The sequence below is a fragment of the Physella acuta genome, unplaced genomic scaffold, assembly GCF_028476545.2.
Source record: "Physella acuta isolate Inbredline_101_S28 unplaced genomic scaffold, ASM2847654v3 ptg001956l, whole genome shotgun sequence".
Taxonomy (NCBI): domain Eukaryota; kingdom Metazoa; phylum Mollusca; class Gastropoda; family Physidae; genus Physella; species Physella acuta.
The window spans coordinates 35,586-52,513 of NW_026733461.1; the positions used below are offsets into that span (position 1 = coordinate 35,586).

General features: G+C 36.4%; 1 protein-coding gene and 1 pseudogene across 1 annotated transcript; both read right to left on the bottom strand.

Moving 5' to 3' along the window:
- Nucleotides 1-113: 113 nt before the first annotated feature.
- Nucleotides 114-7,666, bottom strand: LOC131931382 (abscission/NoCut checkpoint regulator-like). The gene is made up of 12 exons (XM_059288185.1): nucleotides 7,648-7,666; nucleotides 6,798-6,856; nucleotides 6,480-6,604; nucleotides 6,097-6,153; nucleotides 5,663-5,820; nucleotides 5,506-5,582; nucleotides 4,536-4,683; nucleotides 3,964-4,125; nucleotides 3,121-3,294; nucleotides 2,463-2,656; nucleotides 1,229-1,365; nucleotides 114-202 (listed from the first exon to the last, which is right to left on the bottom strand). Exons 2-12 carry the CDS (start codon nucleotides 6,849-6,851, stop codon nucleotides 130-132), a joined length of 1,359 nt encoding a protein of 452 aa, XP_059144168.1. The 5' UTR covers nucleotides 6,852-6,856; nucleotides 7,648-7,666; the 3' UTR covers nucleotides 114-129.
- Nucleotides 7,667-10,445: 2,779 nt separating this feature from the next.
- Nucleotides 10,446-16,709, bottom strand: LOC131931386 (protein disulfide-isomerase A3-like; annotated as a pseudogene).
- Between the last annotated feature and the right edge of the window lie 219 nt (nucleotides 16,710-16,928).

The window sequence follows — 16,928 nt, forward strand, 5'->3', positions numbered from 1 at the left end:
GTTATTTCCTTAGTTTCACCAATTGCTATGCCCTGGGTACATAGTTCACATGAAACGTTAAAAAATTTATAAACGTAAGTACAATAATAAATATACAATAATAAATAGAGGTATAAAAATCACATAAGTTTATTTGTAGCCTTTTGGGGCTGTGTAAGGTACAGTTCTGTGATGGGTGACACCAAACTCAGCATGGCATTCCCTATAAAGGAAACAAAAATTTACAGAATTTTTTTTTTTATCATAATACAAAAAGCAAAAAAAAAAACTGAAACTGAAAGTTTTAAAAATTGTATACATTTTTTTTTTCATGTAAACAAATAGCAAGGAAAAGGATCCACCAAAATTGAAATGAAAACTTGTGTAAGATGAGATTGTGGATAGAAAGATCTTACAAGTTTTCACAAGGCAGATGTGGAGGAAAGGTGGAGGGGGGGGGGGGTGGCTGACAGCTGTTGACCTCTTATGTTGCATCCACAAGACAATGCATTCACTACTGGGGCTTCATAATCAATAGTGGGTGGATTAACTGTCACCACACCATAAAGCCATCCATCATAATCCCCTTTTAATAAAAAAATGTTAATTCCAGTGGTCATGTTTCTAAGCACTTGATAGATTTTCTAATCTGTCAAGTGAGAGGTGGTATATTTTGTAATATTAAAATGGGATTAGAAAATCTACCAAATTCAACACAACTTATTAGAAAATCTACCAAATTCAACAACTCTGAATAGAAACTCTACCAAATTCAACACCTGATTAGAAAATCTACCAAATTCAACAACTCTGAATAGAAACTCTACCAAATTCAACACCTGATTAGAAAATCTACCAACTCCCACACGAGTGATTAGGAAATCTACAAACTTTAGCATAACTGATTACAAAATCAACCAAACATCCTGTTGGTTACTGAGAGAGTATAAAAATTGTTTACTTTTTTAAAACTCAATTTAGACAACAGTCTTTTTAAAAGTGTGTTGAAAAAAAAAGGGATATTAAAAAAATGACTAGATAAAAAAGTAATTTTGAAAGATTTGAAGTTATGTTTAGTAAGTATAATGATGAAATGAACTAATGTTGTTACCATATAATTAAGAAAAGAAAGTTATATTGAAAACTGATAATATTAGAAATAGGAAAGGTAAATGAAGCATGGGTAATTTTAAATACTGGTCACACTAAATGTATGCATGCCACCCTGACTACAGGTAAATGAGTTTACCTAAAGCACCTGTTGCAGTACAGGTCTAAGTCGCAGTCTCGACACCTGACAACAGCGTCCTCTGTACAGATACTGCAATAGGGCAGCTCATCACTGTCATCATAATCGCTGTCAGAGTTATCCTTCCTTGGGCTAGGCTGAAACAAGGTTAATAACTGTAACTTTGTTGACCTTGATTTAGTGTAATAGTTACAGAGGGTTATGTTATGACCTACTTATATAGGTGAACCAGATTGTGTATGATCTAGTGAGAGAGGGCAGTTAAGTTGAAAAAAAAAACAATCATCATTTTTCCCATCAGAGCTCAAGACACACTGGGTAGATGAAATACGCTTTTAATGACCTCAGCATATAAAGGGATAGTGTATTAGTACTATGCCACAAGCCTTAGTTTTCCCTAAAGTGAGTCAGGTATCTATCAGAGTTGAGTGGATTCAGGTATGTTTATAGACTTAAGTCCGGGTTGAGAAATTGACATTTTCAGGTTAGCAGTAATGTGCTCTACCACCTCACCATGCCATACCTATAAAACCATTATTAGTCTACAAATTACTGATACGAGCTAAAATCAACTAGTACACTGAGATGGGCAAGTATTTGATGGAGAAAGTTGGCCGTCAGAGAAACAAAATGCTGGATGTTGTTTCATGTGTTTCATTGTAAAAAAAAAGACCCAATCAACACTTCACAGGGGTCGGCGTGGTCGAGTCGGTAAAGCTCATGGTTGCTAAACCGAAAAGTCTCAAGTTCGAATCCCTGAGCAGATGAGGCTCGTTAGCTGGGGACAGCCACTCTTCTATTAGAGAAAACTCCAAAATCAAACAACTACTGTAGTTTGTTCTTGGATGGACAAAGGCTATGGAAGCAAATCCAAAAAGAAAAGCAGGCTGAAATCTGAGTCAATGGCCTCAATGGCGCATAACCAGTTGACACGTATCCTTAACTGTGATGGAGGCGTGGTCGAGTCGGCAAAAGCTTGATCCCTTCCAACACTAAAAATTAAGAACGAAGAAGAAGAAAAGAACACTTCACAGTCCCTAGGGCAGATGTACCTCATGAACCAAAACCATTATTAACTATGGTTCATGCCCTGGCGCCTTCAATTTCCCATCAGAGTTTGGTGGGCACAATAATACCATCATACAACACCATCATACAGCACACGCTGGGAACTGAACTCCAAACTTTTGAGTTAGCGATCATGTGACCTAACCACTGATAAAAATAGAATTACTTCAATGTTGAGTGACTTGGGTTCCTTCTTTCCAGTCTTCTTTTTCTTAGTTTGTTTTTCTTCTGGCGCTTCTACTGTCTCGTCCAGTCGCGCTTCCGCTAAATAACGATGAATTAATTTATCAGCTGCAACATCTTCATTCTCTTCATCGGAGTCTCCTGATACAGCGGAGCTGTCCGTTACTTTTCCTGGATCTGTGGATACACCATGTTATATGGTTAAACTAAATAAATAATGTAAATTTTTTCAAATTAAGAATATGAAACCTTTTATTTTAATTTTAAAAATAATCAATATTTAAAATGTAAGCTCTGATTATTTAGAATGCATCACATTTTATTTTTATCAACAAGGTCCATAGCCCAATCCCAAAATAAAATTAAAGGGTTTTTCAAGGATTCAAGGTCCGCTACGGACCCTGTATGAAGCTGTTCAAAAACTTTAAAATTTAGAATACAAACGCTGTTGTCTGCCTAAATAAAACATATAAGATTATAAAATTTCAAATAAGAAAATTTTGAATACAAAAACTATTTTCATATCAAAACCAAAATATTCCAGATTTTAAAGTTTAGAATATGCAATAGTAAACCATTAAATTTCTAAAAGCATTTTAATTTAAACTATCCCTCAAATATATATATAACAGCATTCTAACCATGTTTTTGTTTCTCTTGCTTAGACTGAATCTCTTTAAGTTTATCATACAAGGCTTTGTCCTTCTGTAGTTCCTCTATCCCTCTCTGAGCATCAGTTTCCAGATCTTTGGCAACCTCACTCAGTAGTTTCTGTATCTCCACTGCGTCTGCGCTGCTTTCTGCTCCTGTCTCACCTGTTAAATGTTTTTAAATTAAGCAGTTAAAAACTTGAATTCATGTCAACAAAACAAAACATTTCTAAAAAAAAATAAAATAGGTGAATGTCAGTTTTTACTTTGTATTCAGTTTTGGTTAAAGAAAAGAAAGTCTGATATGTTTTGTTACAGACCTTGTGAGTGGTTATAATCAAATCTACACTGATGCATTTTGGCACAGATGGAGTAAGTTATATCCATTCTTTATTCACTGCATACAGTGGGATCATGTGGGTCAAGCACACCTTCAGTTCAGTTACCAAGCTCAAGCCCACATAAGATGTCCCTGAGTCCACCCAGCTCAGATGGGTACCAGGCATGAGTCTACCATGTTCTTGAAAAGTAAATTGCTACTAGGCAATCTCTTTACATAACAAGGCTTACACAGATTAACACCATTTGCCCATGTGGCTATCATCAGTTCAGGTCTGAAAGGGGACATTACTCTGTCCATTGACTGAGAGTTAGTGCTCTACATGGAAGCTCACAAACGACATAGAGTGTTCAGTATTTCTTCATTTTAATAAATTTTTAGCAATGTTGCCAAAATTTGTATTGAAATGTTAATATGTAGGAGCGGTTGCCTAACTTTTTTATTGCAGTGTTAACAATGTGTAGGAGCAGATGCAAAAAGTCGAAAAGACAAACCTCCGTCCTCCCCTGCGCTGATGTTTTTACTGTAAGGCTTTACCAGTGGTACCATTTTATCCACCGTGTTCAAATTGTTACTGGCAGTAGCCTTGCCATTCTTGTCAGAAAGGTCAAGGTTGTTCTCTTCAACAGAAGGTTTACCAGGCACAGGATTTTCACCTGTGAGATCAAAAGAGGGAAAAAATTGCCAGCATGTTTGCGGTGGTGTCTTAACGATATCGTGGGTTTATTTCTACAGAGTTACAAAAACTTTTTAATTAGGAGAGACAAGAGGGATATTTTGAAGCAGCACTTCTTTTATATTGTAGTAGAAAATTGTTTTAGTTACAAATAAAAGTTGCTTTTTTTAATTGGTATTTTATTAAAACTTACAGGACGTAGTTGTATAATTAAGGCAATTTTTAAAATATTTATCTTTGAAATATAAATTTTAATCTCAGATCACATGGAAATATGTTTAATTTATTTTTAAATCAGGTAGCATTTTGAAAACGGCATGTGATAGCTTAAAGAAAAAAGTAATAGTTTAAAATAAAGTAGCGACTCAATTGTATGAGGCGAGCCGTGACCTTTTTTCTCTCTTAGTTGCCTGAGCCTCCTTTCAATTTCTTGGTCAGGATCTGGCAGGCGACTGTCCATTTCCACCTCATGTGTCAGCTGTTCCAGCAAGTCATCCACCATCTGGGTCTCACATCGCCTGTCTGGGGCCTGGTACACCTGTGGTATACATCAAAGAAATGTTGCGAGTTTTTATATTTTATTTTACAATTAAATTTGAATTATTATCAAGTAAGGGTGAGGTCCTAACTTTTTAATTTACTTTGAATTTGAATTAAGCATCAAGAAATTTTGCGAGTTTTAATATTTTATTTTACAATTAAATTTGAATTATTATCAAGTAAGGGTGAGTTCCTAACTTTATTTTACTTTGAATTAAGCATCAAGAAATGTTGCGAGTTTTTTATATTTTATTTTACACTTAAATTTGAATGAAGTATCAAGTAAGGGTGAGGTCCTAACTTTTTATTTTACTTTGAATTTGAATTAAGCATCAAGAAATGTTGCGAGTTTTAATATTTTATTTTACAATTAAATTTGAATTATTATCAAGTAAGGGTGAGGTCCTAACTTTTTATTTTACTTTGAATTTGAATTAAGCATCAAGAAATGTTGCGAGTTTTAATATTTTATTTTACTCTTAAATTTGAATTATTATCAAATAAGATTGAGGTCTGAACTTTTTATTTTTTTTTTGAATTAAGCATCAAAAAGTTTTTGGGAGACTTGACATTTTATTTTACATTTAAATTTTGAGTTATGCATTAAAAAATGTAACCATGTTATTTTTCATCTAAATTTGAATTGAGCATCAAGAAAAAATGTAAACATTTTATTTTTACAATGAAGTATATAATTATTGTTGATTTTAGATCAGCCATATTAAATGTAATATCCCTAAATTCATATCCAAATTAGTACTTTCTACAGCACTTACTATAACAATAATAAAAGTTTCAAATGTGGTGGTTGAAAACTTACTGGCTTTTTGTCTGCTGGAACAGGCTGACCTTTTAAAGCTGCCAGACGTTCCTTTAATACTGCGTCTGATGTTGGTTCTAAAATAAACAAGATAAAACAACCATAATAAATAAATAAAATTTCAGCAAACTTATGAAAAAGAATGTTTAAATCTGACCTTTAGGTTGACTAGTTTCTTTTAATTTTTCCAACCGCAGCGCTATCTCTCTATCAGCTTTGTCTAGACGACGCAGATGGTCTGGAACTTTAGCTGTGCTGGTGCCACTAGAATGCACTGCAGTTCCTGATTCTCTCTCTTTGAGGGCAGCCATTCTCCTGTGGATAAAAAAAAATGATTAGCTTATTATAGAGCTATCTTTAAGCCTTAAAGTAAAGTAATCTTCTTTAGACCAAGTGATCCATTGGAAGTAGAGTTCATATGTTTCTTCACCCAGGCATATGAAGGGAAGGTGTGGTCAGCACTTTGCCCAGCTGTGTTTACACCCACTAACATGAGTTAGGGTGGATTCTGGCACGTTCTACTTACATCTTTAAGATTTACTAAATTAAATTTATCAAACTGATAACTTGAGGGTGAGGGCAAAATCTTACTTTAAATATGCTTCAGGTAGCTCCATGTTTGTTGGACCTGTACTAACAGGGGCAGCACTTTAAATGAGAAAATTTAATTAGTTCATGATGTAATCTAAAATTTTATTAATTTATTCAAACAACTGGTATTAGAACTGTTATAAAAACATAGTAGAAGAAATGTTGTATATTTCATGACATCAGAAAAAGATATCATCAACAGCAAGACCTGAAATACTACATCTATATAAATTGTCAGAATGGATAGGTTTAAAAATACATTATACACTGAATAAAAGTGTGTGGTATATGTATTTAAAACAGAAAATTATTTAAACAACGTCAGAGTGTGATCTCTCATTTTTTAACACAAGCACTTCAAGACAGACATAAATAAAACAAACCCAGTTAATATTTTGAAGCAATTGATGCAAACATGATGCTTGGCATTGTTTCTCTTTGGGACAGGAATAGTCTTGTCATGTAAACACTTGGTGCAAAATGCAAATCCACAGTTTTTGCAACCATGCTAAAATAGTAAAAAGGTAAAAACAAAAAGAAAGAAAAATTAGGCCTAGGTAAAAAAAAAAAGTTATTACTTAGAGAATACTTTTGTTTTAATTTTAATAAATATTTTAGATTAATATTTTAAAAAGTGAATTAATCTATATTATACAGGACTAAATTTGCATATTTTATATTTGGAAACTTTAAAGGGCTACCTCTTTTTTAAATACAGTGAATTCTGTACCACAGCCATAACACTGCCCCGGCATGATGACTAATGAGTTAAAAAAATGTTAGAAATAATTTGAAGATATGAAGTAAAATATAACGGTAAACTGTGGTAACATTCTATTTCTAACACTGTCATACCATCACAGACAGAAAATAGGCAATCTCTTGATAATTATTCTAAGTATGTCTATGTAACAGAGGTTTGAGAAACACACATTGCAATAAGGCTTATATTTTTAGTAAGAAACTTAACTGTACATAGCAAGTAGGTGTAGCCTATCTAACCTTAAGTTAATAAATAGTTTTTTTAAAATGATTATTAATTAATCAATACTACAAGTCTAAATAATGTGTTTGCTGCCTAATATTAAACACATGTAGATCTATTACATGTATTATATTAATTTATTAATAAATAATATTAATAAATAAATAAAATATGGACATTTCCGACAGGTTAATCTTAAAAATTACTTCGGTTTCTAAATTTGGTTAGATCTAGTAGGAGACCGTCATTGATTTGAATATATCAATAGTGTTTTCCAGTGTAGATGTATGATGTGTATGATGTAGTTCTATGCCAGGCCTAGTCAACTGACTTTTCAGGTGTTTTCGTAACACTCGAGTTGTTACTGAGTCACAGGCCTAAAAAATAAAATCATTGATCAATCATCAATGTGTTTATTATTCGGTTTTTAAATTTATAAATAAAATGGAAATGGGTTTCATGTGGAAGAGTTGTTCTGTGATTATTTATAGACAAGAAGACCCTGATTTAGAATTTATAGTTTATAGTTTAAAGTAACTGTGTGACTAAGCTAGGCTAAGACTTACCCACAACATTAGATGTTTTTCTTTCTCGTAGTTCATCACGTTTCCTGTTTCCAGTTTTTCATTTATTCGCTTTCCCTAAAAGTCTAGTCCAGGGGTCGGCAACCTTTTGAAGCTGAAGAGCCAAAAGTTACAATTTTCAAAATTTCCCTGGTTTTAAAGAGCCACTGACATTTTTTAATTTAAAATATTTTATTTTTTTATTAAGATTATTAGTATTTGTTCAAGGAGCTGGAGAGCCGCATCTTGATATCAAAAGAGCCGCATGCGGCTCGCGAGCCGCAGGTTGCCGACCCCTGGTCTAGTCTATATTTAACCATTTGTAAATCAGACGATGATAATGAGATATTATCTGACACATTATTTACATAGCAACGGGTTTAAGCTTTAGCTTATGCAGGGGAATTTAAATACTAACAGCTTTATGACTTAGCAAATGCAGGCAAACATTCAGGATTTAATAATAATAATAAGATGGTCGGAAGAAAAAGTACAATCCAGGCCCCATATCACACAACCACCATCACACAGGAGTGTACAGCCACCATCACACAGGTGTACAGCCACCATCCACCATCACACAGGTATATGACCACCATCACACAGGTGTACAACCACCAATACACAAGTGTACAACCACCATCACACAGGACAGGTGTTTGTACAACCACCATCACACACAGTGGCTTAGGCAGGGGGGTAGACCCCTCGGTATATATATATATATAAAGTATGAGGGGGGGGGTGCAAATCGAAAGTTTGTCCTCGGGTAAATTTTGGACCCCCCCCCCCTTGAGACGATCCTGGCTACGCCACTGATCACACAGATGTACAAACACCATCACACAGGTGTACAGCCACCATCACACGGGTGTACAGCAACCATCCACCATCACACAGGTGTACAACACACACATACACACACGCCTCCAAACCATCTTGGACAACGTTTTAAAGGGGGTTTTAATGTTACTAACTTTTTAAAAAAGAATGTTACATAATCGTACAATGCACTTTAGTACAATTAGTTTCTTTTCTAATCGCTTAAGGCTGTTTTTTTTTAATTCAGTGTAATTTTGCAATTTTAGTTAGCCTAAAAACAATCCTCCCCCACCCCCTTTTTGATAAGTCACTAAAGTATTTTACGGTTAAAAATCGTACACTACGTTTAAATACAATTGGTTGTTTTTATAAGTAGTAACGCTTATATACTCACCAATCTAGTGTAAATTCTTCCCATTTTAGTCTCCCCCCCCCCCCCGACATCTAGGAAAAGCTGGAAAGCAGTTTAGCCAGTCACTGTTTCTTAAGAGTATGTTTTACAGTTGATAATCAAAGTAGAAAACAGTTAAACCAGTATGTGAAGGCGTGTAGCCATTACATTTCTTAACTTTTTATAATTCAAAACTGCAGCATAAAATCAGCTTTTAAAATTTATCCCCCCCCTAGGGTCGTTCCCCCCCCCCCCCCTAGCTACGCCTCTGACACACCCTACCCCTGCTGCCAGAGGCATTTTAATTGCTCAGTGGTTAAACGTTTTATTTTAAAAACTTGTTTTAATTTTTTAACGCTGCCAGATTTAACGTCCTTTTTTTAAAAAAAAAACATCACCACAAAGCTTGTATGTCTAAAGTAGATTGGCTTAGTACTTCAAAGTTCAGTAGGTCTGTCCTTTAGGGTCCAGCGATTACGTGTTGGGTCAATTGCACATGTCTACGTTTTCAGTCTACCACAAAGACTGACCTTTACTAGGTAAGCTACGGTAATAGCACAAGAAAACAAGCTCGTAGAGTAGTCTTACAGTAGAGGTAGTGGGGAGAGTAGTCTTACAGTAAAGGTAGTGGGGAGAGTAGTCTTACAGTAGAGGTAGTGGGGAGAGTAGTCTTACAGTAGAGGTAGTGGGGAGAGTAGTCTTACAGTAGAGGTAGTGGGGAGAGTAGTCTTACAGTAGAGGTAGTGGGTAGAGTAGCCTTACAGTAGAGGTAGTGGGGAGAGTAGTCTTACAGTTGAGGTAGTGGGGAGAGTAGTCTTACAGTTGAGGTAGTGGGGAGAGTAGTCTTACAGCAGAGGTAGTGGGGAGAGTAGTCTTACAGCAGAGGTAGTGGGGAGAGTAGTCTTACAGTAGAGGTAGTGGGGAGAGTAGTCTTACAGTAGAAGTAGTGGGGAGAGTAGTCTTACAGTAGAGGTAGTGGGGAGAGTAGTCTTACAGTAGAGGTAGTGGGGAGAGTAGTCTTACAGTTGAGGTAGTGGGGAGAGTAGTCTTACAGTTGAGGTAGTGGGGAGAGTAGTCTTACAGCAGAGGTAGTGGGGAGAGTAGTCTTACAGTAGAGGTAGTGGGGAGAGTAGTCTTACAGTAGAGGGAGTGGGGAGAGTAGTCTTACAGCAGAGGTAGTGGGGAGAGTAGTCTTACAGTAGAGGTAGTGGGGAGAGTAGTCTTACAGTAGAGGTAGTGGGGAGAGTAGTCTTACAGTAGAGGTAGTGGGGAGAGTAGTCTTACAGTAGAGGGAGTGGGGAGAGTAGTCTTACAGTAGAGGTAGTGGGGAGAGTAGTCTTACAGTAGAGGGAGTGGGGAGAGTAGTCTTACAGTAGAGGGAGTGGGGAGAGTAGTCTTACAGTAGAGGGAGTGGGGAGAGTAGTCTTACAGTAGAGGTAGTGGGTAGAGTAGTCTTACAGTAGAGGTAGTGGGGAGAGTAGTCTTACAGTAGAGGGAGTGGGGAGAGTAGTCTTTTAATGGAAACGAAAACCATTTGAAGCATTGACTGGCACCAGACCATACCAAAAGGAGAAACAACAGCATAACATGATGTACATAGTTATATTTAATCACAAATACCCAGTGAAGCAGTACCAAACAATTAGAACCAATACAAGTGTACCATATTCTAGCTTTGATGTAAATTTAAAAAAAAAAACATTTCAAAATGAGATGAAAATTGGAAGATCAGATACAAAATACTAAACCAGCCAACCATTAATCAATGATATGAGCCAATGTGATCATATAAGATCTTCATGATAAATTGACAACATAGATGTTTAGCTGGAGTACAATTCACACAGTACAATTATACAATGGCAAATTGTGTAAGTTATTAAAACACAGTCATTTACATTTCACTCAAGCTGTATGCAAACAACAATGTGGAATACGATAGGACAGTAACAAAAACAAACATTACAACTCTGTATTCTTTTCCTTCTTCTTCTTGCCATCTCTGATGTATCCAATCAGACCATTAGTTGACTCCTTGTTCAAAAATTTGATAAACTCATCTACCTCACGGCCACCCTCCTATTTCTTGGGTGAACTTTTGTTGCCTTTTGGAGTATAATAAATTAAATAGCGGGAAATCCTCTAACATCATAAGGTGATGGAACATCATTTGCTGTAGCATCCATTTTGGTGCTAAAGTCTTGCAGTGGCCACACCATGGAGCATAAAATTCAATCAGGACATCTTTTTCTTCATTGTTTACTATTTCATCAAAGTTTTTAGTAACAACAACCTTTACAGGGCCATCATAGGGCTCAGGAACAGGCTCTGATTTAAGGAATGCCAGCCAAAAAAGTCAACAACAAACTGCTCAAAAGACTCCACACTGAATGCTTCAGTCATTTCGAATTTCTTGTTTTAGCTATCCCAAGCACAAACAACTGGCTTATCTCCAACTTTTTCCTCAATACCACATTCATCCAGCTCCCTGCTCATCTCTTCAGTGTTACTGACAGCAAAATATACTTGTTCACCTTTATCACGCAGTTGTTTTCCAACTTTCATTATTCTGTTTCTCCAGTAATTGGTCCCTTTAGGATTCTTAGTGTAATCAACATTAAAATAGGCCACCATCTGAGGCTTTGGAAAATTAGCAGCATTCCCTTGTGAACGTTCAGCACAAAGTCCAGGAGCTTGAGATCCCAAAAAGGTCTTTAGTTTGGCAGCACCGGAAAATTTAACTTCTGCATCTTCAAATTGACTTTCCAAAATTTTAGGCCCGTATAACACAACACCCTCAGATTCTTGTTTCATCTCAGCCTTAACTTTCTCATTAACAGTGTTTGAAAATCTTAAATCTGACAATTGGTGAGCAACTTTAAGGAAAGTCTTAGCCTCTGCACTATCTTCAGAATCAAAGTAACCAATAACTCTGAGTCTTTGTCAAGGAAGTTGCGTAGATTTTCCAAAGTTTCCAATTTCTTAGAAACAGGTCCAGCCTCTCTATTCATAGTTTTGAAAATGCCCTAAGGTTCTCTTGGCCCTTCATATTCTTTTAAGAACTCTCCTACATTAAAGATCTTTAAAGTTGGGTATCCACTAACACCATACTTGGAACAGTGCAATCTACCTTCGCCAAAGGCACAGGTGGGTCAGATTTCTTAAGAATTGTGGCAGCCTTTTCATATTCTGGGGCCAATCGCTTGCAATGACCACACCAGGGTGCATAAAATTCGACTAACATTACATCGTATTTCGCCACTTCTGTGGCAAAGTTAGCATCAGTAAAAACAAGAACATCATCTGAAGCAAAAGTTGCTGTAAAAACAGCTGAAAAAAAAGGGTAAAAAGATATCTGCATCTCGATTCTAGGGTTTCTTTTTTCTTAAGGGGGCAGTATCACCCAGACTAAGTAAGAGAAACAAAAATATTCATACACAAAAAACTATTAGACATACACATGCCAAATTTTTTTACAGTGGTAGTAATATAGAAACATTTTCTTTTCGATAAATTAATTTGTTAATATTTTAATTCATTTTTTGTAAAAAAAAAATTCAAAACCACAAGTAATTTTGGTATAAATTTGGTATAAACCTTCCTTACTTTTAAACCTATTGTTTTTTTTTGGTGTGAATATTTTTTGTCTGGGTGATAATGCCCCCTTAAAAATCAATAAATACACATATAAAAAAAAAAATATTTCAGAGCTAAAAAACCATCTGCATTAAACTTTCCATAAAACGACACCGTTTCCTCCTAATTTAACAGACAGTAGTGTTGATCTAGTAAATGAAAAGGATCCAGTAAATTTCTTGCCGACCACTACATTCCATTTTCCTGAAAATCTGCTCTCCATCTGTTTTCGGATGGAAAGGGCTGGATCTGCAGCCGTTTGAAGACTATACTTGATTATATCCAGTGTCTGGTTTAACATGACTGAATCCATTGTACTGTTTAGGTCTCTTGGCTCATAATCTGAAATTATGCAGAATTAACCAGAATATATATCAATATATATATATATATATATATATATATATATATATATATATATATATATATATATATATATATATATATATATAAAGATATATATCAATATATATATATAGATATATATAAAGATAAAGATATATATCAATATATATATATATATATATATTATATATATATACAGATATCTCTATCTATCTATCTATCTATCTATCTATCTATCTATCTATCTATCTATCTATCTATCTATCTATCTATCTATCTATCTATCTATCTATCTATCTATCTATCTATCTATCTATCTATCTATCTATCTATCTATCTATCTACCTACCTACCTACCTACCTACCTACCTACCTATCTATCTATCTATCTATCTATCTATCTATCTATCTATCTATCTATCTATCTATCTATCTATCTATCTATCTATCTATCTATCTATCTATCTATCAATCTATCTATATGTATATATATATATATATATATATATATATATATATATATATATATATATATATATATATATATATGTATATATGTATATATGTCTGGATGTACCCAATACACAACGACCAACAGCAGTAAGACAAAATTGGTCTGTTGCGTTTTATAATTTAACGAACAAATTTTTTTAAAGTTTTACAAACCAGCTATCGCCATATTCGTCCAGGATGTTGTGTCCATTACCACATGGTGTTTGGCATAACTATCAAGCCATTTCATTTTCATGGTGACGTCGGCTTTTCGGCAGGTTTTTTTCGTTTTGGATGTTACTGTACCTCTAGGGAGTCTAGCCGATTTTCGATTTACGGGTGCCATGTTGGGACTAAAAAGTAATGTGAACGAAATTTTACTAGAATTGTATAAAATATTGCTCTTAAATCCAAACACACATTCATAAATACCCCACATGTGTATTTAGTCATCTACCAGTAACCTAACACCCCCTTTTTAAAGAAGATTCTATTATCGGACACTGGTATAATCATTCTCTCAAATTTAAATTATATTAATAGGCCCCTTTTAAATAATTCGGCCTAATTAATAATTAATTAGTGGGTCGGCGTGGTCGAGTCGGTAAAGCTCATGGTTGCTAAACCGAAAAGTCTCGAGTTCGAACCCCCGGGCAGATGAGGCTCGTTAGCTGGGGACAGCAACTCTTCTAGGAGAGACAACTCCAAAATTAAACAACTGCTGCCTTGTAGTTTGTTCTTGGTTGGACAAAGGCTTTGGAAGCAAATCTAACAGAAAAAGAAAAGCAGGCTGAAATCGGAGTCAATGGCCTCAATGGCGCATAACCAGTTGACACGTAACGCTTAATTGTGTTGGAGGCGTGGTCGAGTCGGCAAAAAGCTCATGGTTGATAAATTTGAACAAAGTCTCGAGTTCAAAACGCACTGGCAGATAATTCTCGATCCCCTTCAACACTAATAATTAAGAACGAAGAAGAAGAAAGAAAGAAGAAGAATAATTAATTAGAGCTAAAGGTGTTATTTTATGTTTAATTGAAAGAGTTGGAGAGGAACTCTTTATTTAAATCCTTAAACTCTAAAAATCAAGGTAAAGTTAAAAGTAGTATCGTATCGTTTATATTATATAGATAATAGAAAAGTATAAAGTATATGAGTATAGTGTATCAGAGTTTCTTTCTGGCCGCGATGTCCTGGCCAATGTTCTATTTAGACAAAGTTGTGATCGCGTTTTCATTATTCTGGGTGCGGTTTTATTGTGAGTAACGTATTGTTTGGCTCTTGTTTGTATAGCATTCTATATGCAATGCGCCATGGACCAAAAGGACCGTCAGATCAAGAGACAGACATACCAGATGGCTGCCAAAATAATTAATCCAAATTCTAATGGAAAAGAATTTGTGAATCAAGTTATTTCTGAACTAAAGAACATGTGGCCTGAACTTAAACTAGTTCACAGAAAACCAAGGCATAGCCATAGCCAATGTTCATTAGAACGTGCCAACTAAGATGTTCAAAACATGATGATGACATGGATGCAGACAGATGAATCATCTCATTGGGCTGAGAGTCTTATGAAAAACCGTAATTTTCACCAAGGAATCCGACAATCGCCATTCGAAACCTTGCTCGGATGCAAAGCAAAAGTGGGACTTAGCACTTCAAATCTACCAAGAGAGGCTCTCGATAATTTAGCTTTAGGAAGATCTTGAGAACATTGAACAAGAAATGGAGGTTGCCATAAATGCAACGACATCCTCAGCTAACACATCTCCTGCCGTGGCGCAACGTCCAGCCCAGCTGCGTGACAATAATAAAGCCAACAGATTCTGTGTAGTTTGTGAAAAACATTGTAGTGCAGCTCATTCTTGTGGATCCTGTGGCAACGATATCCATGCTATTTGTGGAATAGCCAATGAAGCAGACGAAGGGTATGGAGGGAACAGTATTTGCAGAATGTCACAAAAAACAAAAAACCATGGACAACAGGCCAGCAGCTCATACTACCTTGCAAACTCAAGGTGCTAAGATGCTAACAAAATTTAAACAAACTGAAGTGAAAGATACTGGTCGCATCCGTATTCCAGATGTTGACAGAGGTCGCGGTGATCCCCGAAGCGTGATTGCAGTTGTCATGAGCGTCGAGGGAGGTTTCTACAAATTAGGAACGGAACATAGTGTTCTAAAACAACTGTATGCTATAAGTGCCTTTTCAATTCTTCACGAAAAACTGCTCTTATTGTCGTCAGTTGGCACTGAGGAAAAATCACTACGAACCATCGCATCTTCACAATCATTGACTGGGGACCAAGGCTACACTCGCTGCAATGGCACAACTAAGTGCACAACAAATCGCTGCAAGTGTAAAAATAACACGCTGCAATGTAATTCTAAATACCATAAAAGTTAAACTTGTTGTAACAAGTGATAATATTGATTGATTGAGACTATAGTACAATAAAAAAAAAATTGAATGTTTCTGTCATTTACTTTAATTAATAAACAATAATCAATAAAGACTTAATTTCATGATCCTTACGGCATAAAAAAAAATATGCTCATGATCTTCTAATTCGGACTTTGGCCGGTCGTCCCTAGCCAGATGATCTTCTAATTAAGACTTTGGCCGGTCCACCGTGGCCAGTCCGCGGATTGGCCGGCCAAAGGCCGAAATCAAGCAAAGTTTCGGACTTTGACCGACCTATGTGAGGCGATATTGGCCAATGCGCGCATTGGCAGACTTCGGGCTTTGACCGTAACATATATACCCCCAACCGAATGCGATGTGAGAGGATCTAAGCGCGTTGCGTACTTCCCCTCTCATTCGCCGAAATAAGCACTACCAAGCAGAGGCGTAGCGACCCTACCCGGCGCCCGGGGACAAACTTTTCGATTTGCACCCCCCCCCCCTCGAGATTTCGATTTGCACCCCCCCCCCCCTCAAACTTTCGATTTGCACCCCCCCCTCAAACTTTCAATTTGCACCCCCCCCTCAACCTTTCGATTTATTTTTCCAACCCATTTTGGCGCCCCCTAAGCTCGGCGCCCGGGGACATATGTCCCCCCCGCCCCCCCCCCCCCCCCCCCCCGCTACGCTACTGCTACCAAGCGGTTGAAACTGCATGTTTCTAAAAATAGCCCCACCCAAAAAAAAGTTTTATAAGTTAGTAAAGTTAGTCACATACTTCTAAGGTCTTTCTCAACTGTTTCTTTCTTGTTCCGAGGAGGCTTATCTTCCTGATGTCTACACCACAGCTGTCACCGTGAGGTAGGTGCTATCGTCTCCCGTCGAACGCTGATGTAATTCTTCTTTCAAACGGTACTTGGCTCAAGATGTTGTATAATAAACCGCTACTAGTTTATTTAACGAATTCACTTCCGGTTATAGTACTGTGCACTAGTACGCATGGTAATTGAACGCTCAGCTACGTACGGGGATTCCCGAAAAGTTAGATTTTGCTATGGGATCGTCCGTAGATTAGATGCGCTATCAGGAATATTCAGGCCATAGGACCAACCATCGGCGCAAGGTATACGTCGAAGTAAAGTACCTTTTCGAACCTGACGGTCCAGGTGAAGTAGAGTTCACCTGTTTCTATGA